This window comes from Pipistrellus kuhlii, unplaced genomic scaffold (assembly GCF_014108245.1).
Source record: "Pipistrellus kuhlii isolate mPipKuh1 unplaced genomic scaffold, mPipKuh1.p scaffold_m20_p_3, whole genome shotgun sequence".
Lineage (NCBI taxonomy): Eukaryota > Metazoa > Chordata > Mammalia > Chiroptera > Vespertilionidae > Pipistrellus > Pipistrellus kuhlii.
The window spans coordinates 28,089,984-28,111,952 of record NW_023425529.1 but is presented as its reverse complement, the minus strand read 5'-3'; the positions used below and the strand labels follow the sequence as shown (position 1 = coordinate 28,111,952).

Sequence of the window (21,969 nt, the reverse complement as noted above, 5' to 3'; positions counted from 1 at the left end):
TCTAACCTGAAGTTGGAACAAAATCTTTAGTATTTATATATTGTTTTTGTTGTGCTTATTTTCTGCTTTGTAATCAAACCTATCAGTTCTTTTTTTTATTTTATTTATTTTTTTTTTTTCAGATCATGCTTTGCCTTTTAACATCTTTGTTCTTAAGTTTTGACCAAGTGACACTGTGTCTTTATATAGTTCAGTGATTACTTAAAATTAATTTTGGAAATAATGAAGTTTTAACCTACATCTATTCTTTTTAATCAGATTCTACTCATTGTTTTTATGTAGGTTGTAGATTACTTTTTTCAATAACCTAATATGACACAGATCTTAACTGTTAATATTTTTAGGTTTTAGAAGGGAAAATGTAATAGGAATGAGATAGATAAGTGAATAGGGTGGGACTACTTTCCCAGTTTCTTAGTCTTTTCAATGGAATATTCATCATGGAAATGTGTCATGAAATACATAAAGAAACTTCAAATATTCCACACTAAATACTTTTAAAACAGAGTATTTGAAAATTTTGTAAATGGGACTTTATTGAGCTACAGTTTGGAGTCATTATATATGTGGGGAGATGGTGAATAACCTCCCACCTACACATTCAGTCTAGACTTGTGTGGCTCCAGAAACTATAGTCTTTTAATTTTGTTGGTAAAACATTTTATATTTAAAGACTAAGGAAACTATCAGCTAAAGGTTAACTTAGGTTAGTATTGGTAAGTGAAGGACATGAGGTAACAGCAACAGGTAAGGAAAAGTCTTTTTGATCTCTAGCCATACCTGGGTAATGATTGGATTGATTCTAAGACACTGTACTTTGCTCTCAAGATAAATATTCGTCCTTCTTTTCTGATGGTGGACTAATTTTATTACAGATAATATGGAAGGTGCAGTTTACTTTAAAAGATAACCATTAAATCACAGCCTAACATGGTCGTCTTTCACACTTTTAAAAAGTAAAAGCCAAAAGAATACATTTAATAGCATCTAGTACAAAAAAAAACCAAAAAACCTTTATTAACATTTTCATGTAATACCATAGGTTTTTAAATATATGTATACGTACAGCTATGTACATATATTTTATTGGGACCATGCTACATATAGAGGATGGGCAAAAGTAGGTTTACAGTTCCTATGGAAAATGATAAAAAATTAAATAATGCAGGAATAAGCTTGCATACTGACAACTGTAAGCCTATTTTTGCCCATCCACAAGATATATATTTGTATTCTACTGTGAACATTTAGGAAGTATTTTATCAAAAACATGACCTTTAATGACCATTCTCTTTTTTAATGATGGAATGGTCTATAAAGTAATTCATCAAATAAAAGACACTTTAGTGCTAAGCCCTCATGTAGAACAATACAAAACAGTGCCTTTGGTGTATGCTTTATGCCCATCATCAGCCTGCCTCTTATTCCATGACTTCACATTACACCATTCTGTTTTCCTTTTTTTTTTTTTTTTTTGAGGCTTGTTTTGGCAGAGAGTGTGTGAAATCCTTAAGGCATGAGTATAAATCAAAAGTCAAAGAAAATCAGATTTTCATTTTAAGATTCCATTGATGTTACCCACCCCCTTTCCGTACTCAGTTTGGTGTTGCATAGGTTTTTTTAGGATAACCGTCTATTCTCCCCCACAGAATTTGCAGATAGAAGTCGTATTCCTCAGAGTTATCTTAATAGCCACCTGGCTGTGAAATACTGTTCTCAGGATTTCAGAAATGGATAAGGGCGTTAAATCCTCAGTATTGACCATTCTCTTTATATTCCTTTGACTATAAGTAAAATAGATTCATGACATTTATTTGTAAGCTGATTGAATTTTTTTCCTGAATAACAGTTGGTAGAGCTATCACATTTTGTAATAACTATTTTTTATAAGAGTTTGGGTCTTTTTATAATATGTACACTTCCATTGTTGAATCTCTATATAACAGCTTCTTAAAAATTGTGGTAATATATATAACATAAGACTTACTATTGCAGCCATTTTTAAGTGTACAATCCCGTGACATTAAGTAAATTCACAGTGTTGGGCAGCCATTAGCTCTGTTTTCATTATCTCAAACTAAAACTCTGCATCCACTGGACAATAACTCTCTAACCCCTCCTGCCCCAGCCTCAGGTGACCTCTATTCTCCTTTTTGTCTTTGTGATTTATTTTAGGTATCTCATGTAAGTGAAATAATAGTTTTGTCTTTTTGGGTCTAGCTTATTTCACTTAGCCTACTGTTTTCAAGGTTCATCCATGTTGTACCATATATTAGAATTTTCATTTTTATGACTGAGTAATATTTTATTTTATTTATATATCACATTTTGTTTATCTACTCATCCTAAATAATAGAAGCCTAATATCCTGAGTGTCTGGTCATCTGGTGACCAGTCGATTGTTCAACCAAAGTGTAATATGCTAATGATTTGCTAAGGCTGCTCAAGCACTTGTTATGACATGCACTGACCACCAGGGGGGCAGACAATCGACTGACTGACCAGTCACTATGATGTGCACTGACCACCAGTGGACAGATGTTCCAACTGATAGGTTAGCCTGCTGCTGGGGTCTGGCTGATTGAGACTGGGCAAGACCGGGCTGGACATGCCCTGGAGCCCTCCCACAGTTCCTCTCTGGCCCGATAGTGCATTGGTGGAGTCCCTTTGCTTGGCCTGCACCCTCTTGCAATCCAGGACTTCTCAGGGGATGTTGGAGAGACAGTTTCAGCTCAGTCCCACAGGCCACTTCCCTCAGGAGGATGCCAGATGCAGGACTCACAGCTGGTGAGCACTGTTGTTGAGGTGGTGGCATGCAAGCCTCGACTGATCGGGACTGATTGGGCATGAACTTGCGGCAGGTGCAGTGGGGCCGGGATAAGCAGGAGCAGGTAGGGGTTGCAGGCGGCATTGGACTGCTGGTTTCAGCCGGATCCCCGCAGGCCCCCTCAAGGAACCCCACCCGTACGTGAATTCATCCACCAGGCCTCTAGTCTGTTAATAAACAATTGAGTTGTTTCTACATCTTGGCTATTGTAAATAATGTTGCTGTGATACAAATTAAATAGATACAAATATCTGTTTGATTCCCTGCTTTTAATATTTTTGGTTATATATCAAGGATTGGAGTTACTGGATCATATGGTATAAATAATAGGCATTCTAATGGCTGGGAAACTGTAACTCGTTGTGGTTTTGATTTGCATTTCCCTGATGATGTTGAACATATTTCCCTATGCATATTGGTCATTTATCTGTTTTAGAGAGATGTCTATTCAAGTCATTTGCCCAGTTGTGACTTAGGTTCTTTTTCTTGAGTTGTGTCTAACACTTTTTTAAAAGTAAAAGTACCCTAATAATCTAGACTGTGTTTCTCCCTTCTCAGGATTCCTACAGGAAACAAGTAGTAATTGATGGAGAAACCTGTCTCTTGGATATTCTCGACACTGCAGGTCAAGAGGAGTACAGTGCAATGAGGGACCAATACATGAGGACTGGGGAGGGCTTTCTTTGTGTATTTGCCATAAATAATACTAAATCATTTGAAGATATTCACCATTATAGGTGGGTTTAAATTGAACACAGTAAATTGACATTAGGACTAATTATATTATTTCACTTATTGAATCTTTGCTAACAGCCATACATAAATTATCTAATTTAAATTTTAGAATAATTATGAGGTAGGTAATATCCCTGTTTTACAGATGAAGTTCTTGAGAATTAGAGAAATTGAGTAACTTGTTCCACTTGCATAGATGGCGGTGCTTGGCATTGAGGCGTAGGCCTGTTTGATTCCAAAAATTGTGCTTTTAACCACTCTCCACTAGAGAAGGCTGTAAGCTAGAGCTAGCATAAAAATGAAAACCACCAACAAAAATAGGAAAATGTAACTGAGGGAGTGCCACTTAAGTAGCCTTAAAAATAATCAAATATATTTAGTGTAGAATTTCTTGGAATCAGATATTAGCTATTTAAGAGAAAAGAAAAGAAAAAAGAAAAGAAAAAAACCAAAACTTTGAAGTTGTAAACGACAGGTATTAGAACAATTACAGTTTTTAAAGAAACTGATAAATCAGCCTAAAACTGACTTTTTTTTTTTTTTTAAGATAATCACTTTTAAGTTTATATTGTTTCTTTGAGGGTTTACAGTTTTTGTAAAACTACATATTCAGCAAATATCCCATTCATTGGCTATGTTTTAACAGTGAGTCAGCCTAGTTAAGATGTTTAACATTTTTTATAGCACACTTTCTCTCTAGTAATACAGAAAAAGAAATCTGGGTGGTTGGTAATATTTTTGTAGAAAAGTTGACTTTTTCATACTGCATCTTTGAAATTCACTTAAAATTTTGAAGGAAGTTATTTTTACTGCAAATTTTAGAGTTTATGCACATCTTATTGAAAAAGAAGGAATTTTACAGAATAAACAGGGTAGCACACACAGAAATAAAACTCCACTTCTTTTTTTGAGAAAAATGTGAAAATTAACGTTATGATTCGTTTTTTATAAAAACATTTTAAATTCTATACACACTTTTAATAGCATATATAGTATATGTTTCTAAGATTATAATTTTAAAAATTGGGCATATCTTTTTTTTTGGTCTAGGATTTTCAGTATTTTCTGTTTTATCATGTGACCTAATTGCATATACGAACCTATTAATTGTAGTTTTAGTATATTTCTAGGTATTTGATCTTTTAAGAGACAGAAGTTTGCTCTTTAAGATGGGTGAAAACAATACTGAAATGGAGGAACAAGGAAAATTTGGTGTGGTGGGAACCAGGAATTAAATTAAAAGTCTTCATTATGCCATATTTTATAAGAAAAGGTGTGTACAATTTTTGTGTTTCTAATACCTCTCATGCAACTTTTTTTTTCCTCCCCAGAGAACAAATAAAAAGAGTTAAAGACTCTGAAGATGTACCTATGGTCCTCGTAGGAAATAAATGTGATTTGCCTTCTAGAACAGTAGATACAAAACAGGCTCAGGACTTAGCAAGAAGTTACGGAATTCCTTTTATTGAAACATCAGCAAAGACAAGACAGGTAGGTAAAACTGTAATAAATCCAAATTTATTCTCTTATCTATATCAAGTGATTTTAATTAACCATCTCCTAATAATGTCATTTTGGGGGCAGGAAGGCTAAACATAAATAAATGTACAAGCCTGAGAGCATAACTATTTTATTATTGAGTGTACTTTATCAGTTTTTTCTACTGCTATACTAAAGTAGGCAATAAAATTAATTATTTGGAAAATGCTCCCTTAAGGATAGGAGAGGGCAGTGCTTCTTAATCCAGTCCCCATTCTATTATTTTTGGCTTGGTTTCTTTCCACATGGAACATTTTCTTCAACTCAGCACATTTTACATTCAATAAATGTGGGGATTTTTTATTTATTATTATTATTATTATTATTTTTGCTGTGATATTTATAAAGTGAAAGAACAGGGGAACAAATATTGAGTTCCCTGTGTTAGAAGTGCTTTTAAGAGTCTTATGTCATATATTTCTAGATTAAATTTTGTTGTATTTGAAGTATTTTACTTCGGTAGAGTTTTTTTTTAAGGGTATATTTTAGGAGAAAGTTTTCATTAAAGCAAGAGACTATTTAGAAAATAAATAGAACTTCTGTTATTCATTTACTGGGTTGTTCTGACAAAAATTAATGCCAGTTTGATCTTGACTTTTATTTTTGAAATTATATTTATTTATTAGTTAATTAATTTTTTTGTTAATCCTCACCCTGGGATATTTCCCATCAATTTTTAGAAAGAGTGGGAGGAAGGGGGAGAGGGAGAGAGTGAAGGATAGGGAGAAGAAGAGAGAAACATCGATGTGAGAATGAGACATCGGTTGGTTGCTTTCTACACACACCCTGACTGGGGCCAGAATCAAACCTGCAACCCAGGTATGTGCCCTTGACCAGGAATCGAACCCATGACCCTCTGGTGCTTGAGCTGATGCTCTAACAACTGATCAATACTGGCGAGGGCCAAAAATTACCTAAAATTTAAAAGTAACTTTTCTTTAGGTAAAATAAAATAATTTCAGTTTTATTATTTATCCTACCTGTATGAAATACAGAGTTTAATATATTTAAAAAAATCCTATTTTAAGCCTTTGATTTATAGATTAAATGAATACTTGATATACAGCACTACCCTTTACTTTAGAGGAATTAAGATCCTACATTGATTCCCAGGTCCATAGGCTGGGAAGAGGTTTCGGCTTTGTCTCCTTTTTTTTGGTTGTCTCTGACCAGACTCCTTGTTTTCAGTTAGAGGGGATGTACTCAAAAAACATGATTATAATATTCATAACTTATCGCCCACCATTTTCTTAGGAAAATTTTACAAATATAAAATTAAAGGAATCTTAATGAAAATGTTTACAAACCTACTACCATTAACAATTTATTCATTAACAAATATTGAGTTCCCCTGTAGTGGTTTGCACTAGTTATAACTTTTAAAGATACTTTTTAAACTAGTTATCATTTTAGTTTAAATTTTATAAAGAAAAAAGCCTAGGAGACTGCCTAATGTAAAGAATTGCAAATAGAGCAGTGCTTCTCATACTTTAATATGTTTAGGAATTAACTGGGCTGCTTATTCTTATCTAGATTCTAATTCAGTGGGTCTAGGTTGGACCTGTGATTCTGAGTATCCATCTGGCTCTCAGGGGATGCTATCTTTGGTACCTGGACTGTAGTTGTAGTAGAAACATAATAGAGGACAATAAAAAAGAAGTCTTGTTATTCCCACAGTGCTGCCTTCCACTTCTCATTTGATGAACCTAAAATAGCTGTCTTCTTTCTTTGTTCTATGGTTACTATTGCAGAAGTATTAGTTCATTCTTAGAGTTTGATATTAATGCTTTAATATACCACAGCATTCATTATTAGAAAACTACCTGGTTTCCTTTTAAAATAGATTTTTAGGCTTTATGCTATTTTTGTGGGGTTTTTTGGTGGGGGAGGGAAGGTAAGAAAATTATATGTAGTGTTTTTTATATGGAAGTGGATTAACTTAAATTTGTTTGGTAGACATTTATGTGGATCATCTAATGAAAATATAGAGTGATGTAAAGTAATTCTTCACTTCTTAACCTTCTAGTGCTCATCTTATATTTATATACTGTTTTATTAATATCTTTTATTTATATACTGTTTTATTAATATCTTTATGTAATTTATGTTGCTAAGCTATAATGTAGATATTTAGTTTCTGATCTTTGTTTTATTACATAGACTTGTTGATTTGCCTTTCAGAAGTTTATTCATCTTCTTCTGTTGAAATTAACTTGATATTTGCATGCTTTTGGAAGACTTTATAAAGCTCTCTTCAAGTACTAATTGTGGAAATTATAAATTTAAAATATAAATTTAAAAATTTTATATCCATTGTTTTGTGAAAATTTGAAGCCCTATTTTCTACAGAGTATTTTATTTGTTACTTATTTGCTATTATTTGAACAAAATAAAGATGCATATCCTTGTTGTATTTTAGCAATAACTACTTATTTCATGCCCTACATTTTGGACTTGAGCATGAACCTAAAACACTAACATCAAAAAGATTAAATTTAAGGTAATAGGAATTTAGAGCTGTCATAAGTCAGGGACTGGCACAATTTCTCTGGTACGGGCCAGATAAAAAAGCATTGTGAGACACAGGTGGTATCTGTTGCATTTTTTATTTTTTCTTTCTTTCTCTGTAACCCTTTAAAAATGTAAAAATCATAATTAGCTTTTGGGTAGAACAAACAAAAAGAACGTGGCTACATTTGGCCTTCTGGTTGTAGTGTACGGATGCCCAAATTCTCTGGGAAACTGTATTGTTTGGTTATACATTAGAAGTTAGGGCAGACTTTTCAACTTAAAATTACTAATGTTAGCCTGTAAAAATCTAAAGTAAAACTTACGCATTCTGTGAAAGGGAAGTAGTGTATGTGTGGAGGGAGAGAACAGGGACATTTTTCCTAATACTTTTTAAAGATAAGGGTTGAAGAATATATATTTCACCAACTTTAAAAAGCCCACTACATTGCTAGGATGTAATGAATTATATTTCTTTACAATCATTTTAATCCACATTTGAAAGGCTAAAGTAATGTTTATTTCTGCCAGTATGCATTGTGTGTGGACCCATGTTCCTACCGTGTAAAGACCTGGCTAACATTTATCTGGGCAGATAGTAGCTGCCTGATTTTCCTGGCTGCTTTGGGCAGTGCATGCAGTGTGGGCAGAGGCTGCTGAAACCAAAACATTGACACCATGGTAGTCAGCTGTGTGTTTTCCAGTATGCTGCAATCAAAGTGGATGAAGAAGCAGAAGTCTCAGATATTTGCTATTCCTGATTCAGCTTTTTGCTTTCTAAAGGTCTCAATTTGAGCATAATGTGAGAGTTAGTTTTATGAACTTAAAAATGTTGAGTGATCCTGGTTTTTATTGGTAATTTCTAGATACTGAAAATTATTTATTATAAGACCTCCATTAAAGAAAGTTTTTGATCATATCATTTTAACAAACAAAAAACCTTATGTACCATATTTTTGTTTATAAGTAGTTGAATTTGTGTACATGAGGTCAATATTTTGAACGTTAGCTTTTTATGAGTTAAAAATAGAACAGTAACTGAGCACCTCTAGTATGCCCTACTTAGCTTCACGATTAGTGGTATTGCTGAATTTAAGTTGTCAAGGCTGTAGTTTGCAAAGTTTTTAGAGAAATTTGGCAGTGCACAGTTCCTCTATAGAATTTACCTTGTTTCTCTCATTCCTTTCCCCCAAGAAGGCTAATATTCTTGCATGTGACTGTCTAATAGAATATTATTTCCTTGGGTTTGCAAGAATTTTTGCAGGTAATAAGCCATTCAGTAGGAACAAATACTTGGTTAAAATGAAATCTTAGTTGAAAGCATTATAGGCACTAGGATATGGAATGATGCTGTTAACAGTTCTTTATCTAGTATGGAGTACTTGATTACCTTAGTCTCACAAGTATGTTCAGATAGTAGCTGAGCTGAAAATATTGTCAAATATTTTGATTTTTCAAAAATATTTACTTGTACACATTTGTTCTTTCATAAATATTTTCCATTCTTAATGTTTAGTAAAGTGACATTTGAAAATGACTATAAACAGTAGTATGCCATAGTATCAGGAATAAATTATTAAGCGCCAGTTAATGCTTAGCAACTATCCACAGTTGGGTATTGAGTTATAATTTCTTTAAAAATTACCTGCAAATTTTGGAATGTGAAACCATTGTTCCGTGCCAGTGCCAGTAGTTAAGGTGCACACAAGGATATATAATCTCTCAATATCATTATAACCTTAGAGCATATTACCCAAGAAATAAGAAGTATTGAAATCTGAGAAAATATGGTAAATAATTGATTCCTTAAAATCTAATTTAAATTTTCTGTTAGTCAAATTTAATAAAAAAGTCATTTGGGAATAACTTTTTCTGTGTTAATAATTTTAGCAACTGAGGTGCTAATATTGAATATTTTGGTGGTGGGTAATAAACTCTTCTTTTTAATCATTGGCTTCCAATTCTCTTTCTGCATTGCTGGAAACAAAATTATATATATTCTGGTATCGGTGATGGGGGTGTGCACACTATTATAAAGTAGACTTTTTCAGACTGATTTTAGAAAAAAATTACAATCAAACTTTGCTTCTGCTAAATTAGTAGAGGACCAAAACTCTGTTTTTCTCCTCTCATAGAATGTTTGAGTACTTCTACATTGACCTTGTAACTTTTTAAAAACAGGCGTAGTAAATCTTTACATTCTTAACAAATATGAGCTTTTACCTGGTTTGTTTTATATATATATATTTAATTTCTTGCATTTTCAAATTTAAAAAGTATTATTTGTGAAAATATGTCAAATGCTAGCTTATGCTTTACATTTTACATGCTCTACAAAAGTCATTTTAATGCCTTAAATATTTTATTTAGCAGTGATAATTTTTAATATATAACTTTTTCAAGGTCTTAGGAGTAAATCCTTTCCTTGAGAATTAATGGTAAATATAAAATATTAAAAATTTTATATATAGGTACAAGTGGTAATGTAATTTAAAGTAATACATATTTAATGATTTCAGAAAATTATTGGAAATTTTTATTGTGTAGCTAGCTAGTAGTTGATTGATTCCATTAAAAATAAGGTGCACATTTTCTAGGGCTATAGTGATTTTTATATGAGATTACTGAATAGAAATATAAATACTTTTGAGGTATACATTTTAATATACAGTCAAAATATTATTTAAATGCCCACTTAACTGAAACAATTTCATAAGTTTTAAGTTAAAGTTTTATTTTAATGGTAAATTACCAAACTTTACCAAAGCAGTTGATATATTTTTGAGATAAAAGTTAATGAATTGAAGTACTTTCTCTTCCTTTATTACAAGCTATGGATATGCAATGATTTGGCATAAAGAAATTAAGCCTTACCTGTCAATTTACTTCAGTTAATACTAAAATGGCTGATTCTGTGTGCCTGATTTAATTTAAAGCTACAAATCCTACATTTGACATGTATTAGCTTTTTAGGTGTTAAGTCCACTTGGTCACATTTGGCTCATAGAAAGACTAATATTACCAATTTTAGAGAGATAAAATATTCCAATCTCCATAGTAATTCATTCTTAAAAGTTAAAATAAAATTAAAAACAGTAAGTTTGAAGTTAAATGTACAATAAAGTAGACCAGCTTTCTTAAACACTTCATTCTTTGAGAAGAATACACACAAGTGTTATGTTATATCTTTTAAGTTAGTTTGCACTACATGTGGATGAATATTTTTGTGTTTCTCTTTTAGATGTAAGCTTCTACTTTGATGGTATATTTTTTAAGACAAAGAAGCAGTACAGTTAACTAAACACTTTGTCCCACTTGGCTATTGCCTAATTTTCTGGACTGGAAAATATATTGTTGATCTCCATGTATAGTTGTGTTTGTCGCCATAATTTTCTTCCCATAGCCTTAAGCAGAAGTCCCTTTTGCTTATTTAGAATATTTGAATTAGAATGCTAGAAAGTATAAGGTCAGTATAACTGGATTACATTCAAAAAATTATTTTTTAAGACTTATAAAGATACAGAATGCACTGCTGCTGTTTTTTGTGTATATTGAACAGTTCACAATGTTTAGAATTTAAATAATGTAGTTATCCATCCACAAAAGTCCCAGTTTCAGTTTCACTTGTCCATCCTAGAAAGTCACTAGACAGTGTTGTAATTGAAGATAGAACTCAAGATTCCAATCTTTTGATCTGACTTTATTTTTATGTGTGGGAGAGGTGTTTTTTTGTTTTTTTTGTTTTTTTTTTGTTTTTTTTTTTTAAACAAAGGTTAAAATCTTTTTTGTACCACTTTTCTCCTCCCCATGTGGGGTTGGAGTGGGAGGGTTGGAGGTCAGTGCTATAAAAAGCATTTGTTTCCCCTAACTCAAAGAAATAATTTAAATCTAACTTTAGGTTTTGATTAATTCTGTGACTAGCAAACTAAAATGATTGCACTAATAACTGCACTTAAGTTTTTCAGAATCTCCCCTAATTGCTAATTTGAATTTTCTAAAACAAAAAACAAAAAAAAACTAATTACATTACAAAACAAAACTGATTTTAAAGAACAAACCAGGATTCAAGCCATATTTGAAAACTGCATCCCCAGTTTTATTCAAACAATCTGATGTCTGTTTTAAAAATAAATTTTTAAGTAAAGCTCATAATTTCAAACTTATTACACATGGCTGTCCCAATAAATTACTATTACCAATGAAACAGACTTTAAAGAAGTTGTGTTTTACAATGCAGAGAGTGGAGGATGCTTTTTATACATTGGTGAGAGAGATCCGACAATACAGATTGAAAAAAATCAGCAAAGAAGAAAAGACTCCTGGCTGTGTGAAAATTAAAAAATGCATTATAATGTAATCTGGTAAGTTCAGCATATTAATTTTGGCAGAAAGTAGATGTCTTTCAAAGGAGCAACCACTTTAGGACTACCTAGTTCTGGGCTTTTCATTTGAAATATTAAAAGAAATCTTAGGGGAGGAGGGTGGAGGGATGGATAGAAAATGTGAAGGGAAATAAGAGGTAAAAAAATAAATTAAAAATTTTTTTCTTGGACAAATTCAAAGTAAAAAAAAAAAGTATCTTTTCTTAAAAAAATAAATAAAAGAGAACCCTATAGTATGTTTTCATAATTAGTATATTGGAATTTTTAGTTTAATGGATTTTTTATTATAATTGAGGCAGTTTTGATGGCTATAGACTACATTTGTCATTGGATCTAGGAAGAAAAAAATTAAAGAAACCATAGAGAGTTTATAATAAGGTTGCATGGCCCAGAAGGTAGAAAAGGGCAATTGCTAACAATTCTAATTAATTGGCATCAACACATCTTTTTACCTTAGTTAGAAACTGGGAGTCTTCAGGTGACTCCTGCTTCCTTCTTTTAACCCCCATTTGAAGACCACTACAAATTCCGATGATGTTACATTCTAACTTTTACCACATCATTAGTTCAGTCCCATTTTGTTTCTTGCTGAGATTATTATAACTTCTTATATGGTCTACTTGTTGCTGTCTTCATTCACGGTGCAACCTGAAAGATATACTTAAATATCATTCTCTTATTTTTAAACCCAGTCACTGACTTCCTATTAACTATGGAATTAAATCTCAAACTTCATAACATCCTATAATAAAAGGCTAATATGCAAATTGACCAAACTGCAGAATGACTGGTCACTATGATGTGCACTGACTACCAGGGGCAGATGCTCAATGCAGGAGCTGTCCCCTGTTGGTCAGTGTACTCCCACAGAGGATTGCAGCTCAGCTGTGGTGGCAGGAGCCTCTCCCACCTCCATGGTAACACTAAGGATGTTCTACTGTCTGTGGGGAGAGTGGGCCTAAGCCATCAGTCAGACATTCTCCAAGGGCTTCTGGACTGCGAGAGGGTGCAGGCCAGGTTGAGGGCCTCCCCTGAGTGCACTGGGCCTCTAGTGTTATCTAAGGCTCTTAACTCCCTCCTACCTCTGGCCTTATCTCAAAAAATTCCTTGGAAATTACTTTGCCCTTATATAAATGAACACCATATATTTTCTTACTGTCCCTTGTGTCTTGACTGTTGCTCTTGTTTAGAATACTAGTATTCTTATCCCCTACTCTTATAAATTAGCTAATACTTTTTTGTGATTCTGTAATCTCTGTCTTCTAAGAACCTTTCTTTAAACCTTTACCAGTGGTTCTCAACCTTTCTAATGCCGTGACCCTTTAATACAGTTTCTCATGTTGTGGTGACCCCCAACCATAAAATTATTTTCGTTGCTTCTTCATAACTGTAATTTTGCTACTGTTAATGAATTGTAATGTAAATATCTGTGTTTTCCAATGGTCTTAGGCCACCGTGCTAGCAATTCTCAACCTGTGGGTCAAACTGTAGAGCCTAAGATCATCGGAAAACACAGATATTTACATTACAATTCATTAACAGTAGCAAAATCACAGTTATGAAGAAGCAACGAAAATAATTTTATGGTTGGGGGTCACCACAACATGAGGAACTGTATTAAAGGATCGAGGCATCAGAAAGGTTGACAACTACTGCTTTAGACTGAGTATAATGCCCTTCCTGTGTATTCTGTTTAAGAACAGAAAGTATACTGTTCTTAAACATTACATGCTTAGCCTATTACTTGAAATAACCTCTCTTATATTTGATTCCTGTCCTGTAGAATCTTAAGAGAGGCAGAATCACATATTTTTTTCATTTTTACATATCCTTGCCTAATGAAGTTCCTGGTACTTACGAGCTGAACCATTGGATTTTATTGCATGTGATTTTTCAATTTCCTTTCTAAATCAATCCATATTATACTGCTCTTGCTCAGAAAACCTATCACTCAATAGATGCCATAAATTTTATGCCAAAGCTTTAGATTTTGATGTATATTGTTTGATGTATATTTATAATTTTATTTCATGTTCCTTTAGAACATGAAATAAAATTATAGGATATAATTTATTGTGCTGATTAAACTAAAGGTAGAAATCTTTATTATATGAATTTGAAGTCATAAATAATTAATGTAGCTTCCAAAAGTATGAAATACACATCTGAATAGTAGATTACATACCAAAAGATATTGTGTGTTCTAGTATTAATATAAATTCAGAAGACGAAATGAAGCATGACTGACATTAATTTTTATTGATATTTTTACTATCATTATCTAAAGCATTATCTTAATTTGAAAGGTGTGATAAAATTGAACATTGCAATGCAATTTGAAAAGTCAAACTTTACAGTAGCCATGAGCCCGATATAAGTGACTAAGTATAATTTTCTATTTTAATTAAATTTAATTTTGTTTTAATTTTTTATTTTCTCCTGTTATTTACTATTAGGTGATTTTTTTTAAAGTAGAACTTTTTAGAATAAATTAAATTTTATGCTTTAAATTTTTATTTAAATAAAGGTGGAATCATACTTTCCTAAAGTTTCTCATTTGTGCAAACTATATTTTCATTAACTATGTAGTGCGAATGTCAAATAATTGTTGGACATGATGAATTTAATTCATGTCTTTTCATTCTACATGGATAGCATTTTGTAAAGAAAAAAGTTATTTGTAATATTTTACATTTTAAATAAGAATATTTTTATAAAACTTGATAATGATAGCTACAAATTAGTTTTCCTTAGTCCTAAAATAGGTGAGTTTAAATAAAATAATTACTGGATACTACTTTTGTCATATATGTGTGAATGAGAATAAACTAGTTTCCATATTTAAAAAGCATTTACTGCTCTGTTTTGATTAATTATAACGTTTCCCTAATCATTGAAATTATTTAATTTTAGGACGATTGCCTAGAAAGGAGAATTCAGTGCAATGTGAACCTAAAATATTTGTCAGAATCTTAAAATAACTTAATGTTAACAGATTCAGTTTTCGTTGTATCCTAAATACTTGTTTTCAACTTAGAATGTGTTATTTTTTATATCCATCTCGTGGTGTTTTATTTCATCTGCTTCACCAGTTTAGTACCATTGATATTCTTCTTCATTTTAAAAGTTTAAATGGAGTATATTATGTATGGAATTGTGATCAGAGAGCATTTATGAAGGTAAAGTGAGGTGGATTAGATCCTCTTTAAGTATTCCATTTTAAGGGTTTACTTTCATAAATTAGTCAAGGGTTGGTGAGCTATAAATTTATTCTTTACAATATCATTGGAAGTTTTTAGCTTTTTTTTTTTTTTTTAAGGAGATTAGCATGAAGGTTTATATATAAAGCCAATTGTATTGTTGATTGTACTTTTTCTCACTACTTTGAATGAAACAAAAGCTTATGTTGTATCAGTAATGATTTCAGAAAGTGGGAAGCACTCTGAGTGCAGCTTGGGGGCTTTCTTGGGGAGCTTGTTTATTCACTAATACTCATATCAGTAATGCTGGTTTTATCTTACTATTTGTTTAAGTGTGAATAGGCCTCTCATTACCATTCTGTATTTAGTTAAAAAATATTGGTAATGCTTCTCTGAATTTTAGATTTGTTGTGAAAATTAGATAAATGAACCTTGAAGAAAATGCCCTGATTTAATTTTGCTGTTATTTTGAAATACTAATTTTGGAATATTTTAGTAATACATTAAAGGAGAAATCATATCACTTAAATTTTAAATTATTTTCAAGATAACAAATGTGTTTATATGAATATCAACAGAGGTGGTTAAAATGAGTAAAAACCTAGTGTTCATTGTTTTTAAGGTAACTTGATTTATATAACTTTAATTGTTGGGTATTAGTTTCTAAGATTCCCTCTAATGTCCAGCTAAAAGGTCTCATTATATTAACAGGCTTTAAAAAATAGTACTACTCAGTTGAACAGATTTAAAAATATATAGACGATAATATTTTTTCTTTAATTTCATTTTGCTTTTATAATTCATTTGCTCTAATGGAGACATGACAAGAATTGACTATGTATAGATCTTGTATAATTTCAGTATTGCAGTTAAAAACTCTCCTGCTACCATATTAAGAGTGCCACTTTTCATGTAATGAATTATTAGATTGAAAATTATTCTGACTTATAATCACTTTTCACCAATATTGATTTTGGTACATTGCTTTGATCACAAATACATGTCAACCAAAATGACCAAATGGATATTTTTTTAAGATATAGCATTTGGTTTTATATGGCAAATTTTTGAATATCTAATATACCAAACAGAAACTAAATATGTAAAATAGAATATTCTCTAAATTGGTTAATTATACCCCTATTTAAATGAATTGACTCCTTTTTCCATAAATCAGAGTATTAACATTTTTCAAAGTAGTATCTGTGTTGGGTCACTTTAAATTTCTCCTTTATATAGCCGGGACTGGACCGGCTTGGCTCAGTGGATAGAGCGGCAGCCTGCGGACTGAAAAGTCCCGGGTTCGATTCCAGTCAAGGGCATGTACCTTGGTTGCGGGCACATCCCCAGTAGGGGGTGTGCAAGAGGCAGCTGATCAATGATTCTCTCTCATCGATGTTTCTCGCTCTCTATCCCTATCTTTTCCTCTCTGTGAAAAATCAATAAAATATAAAAAAAATATAAACTTAAAAAAAATTTTCTCCCTTATATGATTAAGTATAATTGAAACTAATGCCTTACTACAGTATGTAATATTCGAAAACTGAAAGTATATTCCAATAAAGGGTGGATGAGGACAAATAAGTAATACCTTAATAAAGAAATTTTTTAAAATGGAAAAAAATACTGTTTAATTCTCGGTAATTATCTAAATCTAACATATTTAAACAAATATTGAACCAGAGCTCAAATATTATTACTGTGAATATTTATGAAAATAGCATACTTGCAGATTTAATATTTAATGTCTAAAAACTCAGGGATAATTAAGTGTAAACACATTTTCACCACACGTACACATTTGGATTTTGGTTACCAAGATGTGCTGATATGTAAAAATTAGTAGCAAATTAAGTTCTGAGAAAAAGTCATTTGTGAAGCTTATGTAAGATTCTCTGCCTTTGCTTTTCATTTCCTTTTGTTAAAATCAGTGTCCCTATTTATAACATTGACAAAATGTCTATGAAGAAAACATTAAAGAATCTTAAATGTCTGATAAATACTCATTTGCCTATAGAGAAACGTGAGGTGTCCTTACTCTTTCTCAGTATTAATGTTTCCATTACTGGTACACCTTTCCTGTTATCTGTACACATCAAACCATCATATATATTCATATTTTAATATTTGTTTTATATTTCAGGGCGTTGATGATGCCTTCTATACATTAGTTCGAGAAATTCGAAAACATAAAGAAAAGATCAGCAAAGATGGTAAAAAGAAGAAAAAGAAGTCAAAGACAAAGTGTGTAATTATGTAAATACAATTTGTACTTTTTTCTTAAGGTATACTTAAGTGATAATTTTTGTACATTACACTAAATTATTAGCATTTGTTTTACTTTAGCATTACCTAACTGTTTTTTCTGCCCCATTCAGACTATTAGCTTTTATCTTGAATGCTTATTTTAAAATGACAGTGGAAACTTTTTTTTCTCTAAGTGCCAGTATTCCCTGAGTTTTTGGTTTTTGAACTAGCAATGCCTGTGAAAAAACAAACAAATAACTGAATACCTAAGATTTCTTTCTTGGGGTTTTTGGTGCATGCAGTTGATTACTTCCTATTTTTTCTTACCAATTGTGAATTTTAGTATGAAACAAATTAATGAAGCTTTTAAATCCTCCCTCTTTTGTGTTTTATCTAGTCACCTACATGGATTAATTACTAATTATAACTTCAATTGAGATTTCATGTTTTGCCAGAATATTAAGGGAACACGAATTTCTGGGCTTCCTGTAGATTCATCTTGTAGCCATCATGTCCTCTAGTTTCAGTTGCCATTACTTAATGTAAATTTACACAGTTCACAAATGTTTTCTTCCTCTTTCTCTGCTATTTGTCATAGTCAAGTTCCCAAAAATAATATATTTTTTCTATAAAAGGGAAAAAATGGAAAAAAAGGCAATGGAAAATATTAAAAGGCTATTTACTTTCCACATAGATAAATTCCTATAATACTCTTAATAACTTTTCCTGTTAATGCAGACCCAGTATGTAATGAGGATTCTAGCAACCATTTGGGGGGGTATATTTACATGCTACTAAATTTTTGTAATAATTTAAAAAAATTTTAACATGTATAAAAATTCTTGTAGGAATTAAATGTAGTCTCCCTGTGTCAGAGTGCTCTTTCCTAGCATAACTTTAAATAAAACTTTTCTTGAACTTCAGTCTATAAAAATGATTTTAATTCTGGTAGTGATATTAAAGATGATTTGAGTCGGTTAGTTTAGTAGGTGTAGAAGAGACCAAGTTGAAGTCCAGGCCCTGTGTGAACCCTGGAGACCATTGTGAGTTTCACAGTGTGCAGTGCATCCCTATGGTCTCCCCGTGTTGTCAAGCATCGGTTGGTCAGAAATAGGGACTCGGAGAGATGTGGCTAGCTCAGCAAGATACGTTCTCACTATGTGATGGTTCTGCTGACAGTTCAGGAACATAACTTAAAAACAACAATAGAACTTAAATTATATGTATATATTTTAAATGAGGTTTTGGGGATGGGGCAAAACTTTAATTTTTTTAAATAATGAAGGGAAAAAGTTTCAAAGTCTCTAGTATTGTCTAGTTCTACTTAGCATGCTTAAGTAACATTTCATAAACACTTTACAAGTCTGGCCCATTTTTTAAAGAATATCTAAGGCTTAAAAATAGATAAATTAAGACAATGATTCTTTCAGTACATGTTGCTTATTTTAAGTTTTAAAGTGAGATGGTATGCGCATCTAAAGCGAGAGGTGAAAATATCATTGAACTAGGAGGAAGGTGACTTAGATTTTGGTGTATTTTACAACTTTGATTTTGGGCAGATCACTTATCATTTCTTCATGTTAAAATAAGTCATCTCAAGGCCATAGCTAGCCTTACAATTATGTGATTTACATTCAGTTTACATAAAAAATATACCTGTTTGTCAGTCTGAGCATAATCTATAACTTTTTACCTGTGTTACTATTTTCATTACCAGTTTTGGGCAAAATTATGCAAGAGTGAAGTTTATTTTTGAATATCCTTTTCCATATTCAAGACCTTTCCTCCCATATTAGTGTCACCTTGCCTGCCTACCCTTCTCTATGGCCAATGACTTAATTGTTTAAATTTAATACATCTCATTCCCCCTAACCTCAAGATTTATTGCTATTTTGGGCTTCTTCTTGAAGGCTTCACATCAGGTCACATCAGAATGCCTTTCCCCTCCTCTTATTTGCTCAAGCTCAATATAACCTGACAGATACTACAGTAGGTTTTGACCTAATGGCTAATTTTTGAGGTGGCTGTAGCAATTTAATCTTGAACCTTAGGATATTATGTTTGCTGACTGGTCCATTAGTGACTAGGAATTTCCATTCCTATCCAATGGAAGAATTTAATAAAGGTGGTGCTGAAAGAATTCCTTAGATAATCTGTAATTAGGACTGTGCTGAAAGAATTCCTTAGATAATCTATAATTAGGACTAACTCTGGTAATAGGACACATTGCATTGTTTTAATAACAAATCTTAGTGAAAAATACTTTCAAATTTAATTTATAAAGCTTTTTAACATGGTTCATTCAACATATTTGAGTGCCTTCTAAATGCCAGGCACTACACAAGGCACTGAGGATATTAACCATAACCAAAAGGGACATAATCTTTATGCTAAAGTGTCATTACATTCTAGAGTGTTTGTAATATCTTTGAAGGCATTTGGCATATGACCCAGAAATAACCATGCATATTTTCGTTTTGTAGTGAAGGGAGTCAGTCTCTTAAAATTTCTTCCATTTTTGGAATAATTATTTTGCTCTGATTCCAATGTAACTTTAATCAAGCTACTTTATATAAATAAGTTTTCATGTTTTAAAGGAGTAAGCTTGACTGTACATTTTTATTTGGCTCATAAATGTGTGACTCTATTGGGACAATTATAGTATACATTAACTTGTATGTAATAATATTAAAATCCCCAAGTGTGTAATATTCTGGTTGGTCTCTTTGTATAAGTAATTAAAATAGACTTTAAAAAATAATAATAAATTCTGAAAGTTAGGTTTATTTAAGGACAATTAAACATGTGCCTGAACTAATTCACAGAAAAAGGAAATTTCTGTGTCAAAATCATTATGATTTCTAAAACGGTTTCCTAAAGTAAGGTCCATGAAACATTATCTAGGAGGAGTATTAAGACTTTTAGAACCTCCTCTTATTTCTACCCAAGATAAAGAAATGGCCATACTTCAAGAATAGCAGTGCATAATTGAGGGAGGGGATTTTTTAGGATTTTTGAATTTGTTATGTAGCTGGACAATTTTTTTTTAAAGCAGTGGTAATTATCCTTTATTAAAATCTAAATTTCGAATGAATTGACACAAGGTTTGTTTCCATAGAGATTTTAATTGAGGAGAAATGATCCTAGAAGTAATATAAATGTTATCTAATTATTACAGACTTAAAGATAAAAGTCCTTGTTGAAGTTGAAAAAATGCTAAATTATAGTCTTAGACATAAACATGTCTGTGGAAGAATGTATCAGAAATATGTAGTAAAATTTGAATGAATATTCCCAATGGGGAATTCTAGGCTCTATTTTAACTGAGTCACACTACATAGGAATTTCGAACCAAACTTTTGTAGGTTATCATAACCTTTGCCACCATTGCACAATTTTGTCTTTAATATATAAAGAAATCTTGTGAAGCATGTTAAGTTGCAGTTTGCACAAGTTCATCTCATTTGTATTCCAGCAATTTTTTTCTTCTAGCCATTTTTCTACACATTCAATTTTTGTAGGTAATAAAAGCTGTCATTTACATTTGTCAACAATACTTTCATGATAATTATATATTTCTGATATTTAAGAACTTATCAGTTACTATAAAACTGAATTTAATAACTTCTCGGTTAATATTGGGTAGCATGAAACCTGCTTAGATAAATTGAACAGCATACAACTGGTAGCTGCAAATTCCTTCAGAAAATGAAATTATTTCTTTGTAAAGATATTCTCATCAGTTCTTAAAATATAGTGATAACTAGATTAATACGTATTTTAGTTTAATAGTTTTAAGTGCCTGTTTGGGATGATGCTAGGTAATTTAGATGAATTTAGGGAAAACAAAATTATTACCTGCAGAAATGTCAATTACAGAGAGCCCCCCTCCCCATAGAGCTAAATGGGTTATGTAATGTTTTATCCAAAAGTTTCCAGTTCCACTGTCTTGTGTTTTTATGTTGAAAATACTTTTGCATTTTTTCTTTGAGTGCCAATTTCTTACTAGTACTATTTCTTAATGTAACATGTTTACCTGGAATGTATTTTAACTATTTTTGTATAGTGTAAACTGAAACATGCACATTTTGTACATTGTGCTTTTTTTTGTGGGACATACGCAGTGTGATCCAGTTGTTTTCCATCAATTGTTTGCGCTGACCTAGGAATGTTGGTCATATCAAACATTACATTTAAAAATGACCACTCTTTTAATTAACTTTTAAATGTTTATAGGAGTATGTGCTGTGAAGTGATCTGAAACTTGTAATATTTTTGTCATGAACTGTACTGCTCCTAATTATTGTAATGTAATAAAAATAGTTATGATGACTTTGCTAGTGTGTATTTCTTTTTTTTTTTTAAATACATTTTTATTGAATTCAGAGAGGAAGGGAGGGGAAATACAGAAACATCCATGATGAGAGAGAATAATTAATTGCCTGCCTCTTGCACGTCCCCTACTGGGGATCGAGCCTGCAGCCTGGGCATGTGCCCTTGACCGGAATTGAATCCTAGACCCTTCAGTCTG

General features: G+C 31.8%; 1 protein-coding gene across 4 annotated transcripts in view; it reads left to right on the top strand.

The window, feature by feature from the left end:
• Window positions 1-21,769, top strand: part of KRAS (KRAS proto-oncogene, GTPase) — a 38,380-nt gene extending 16,611 nt beyond the window's left edge. For 3 of the 4 annotated variants that reach the window (XM_036459215.2, XM_036459211.2, XM_036459212.2), the window contains exons 3-6: window positions 3,386-3,564; window positions 4,894-5,053; window positions 11,847-11,970; window positions 17,335-21,769. In XM_036459215.2, the coding sequence (XP_036315108.1) occupies window positions 3,386-3,564; window positions 4,894-5,053; window positions 11,847-11,966 (459 nt within the window). In that variant the 3' untranslated portion in view covers window positions 11,967-11,970; window positions 17,335-21,769. The remainder of the gene's footprint in view (window positions 1-3,385; window positions 3,565-4,893; window positions 5,054-11,846; window positions 11,971-17,334) is intronic. The other variant, XM_036459214.2, reaches the window with a different exon arrangement.
• The last annotated feature ends 200 nt before the right edge of the window (window positions 21,770-21,969 follow it).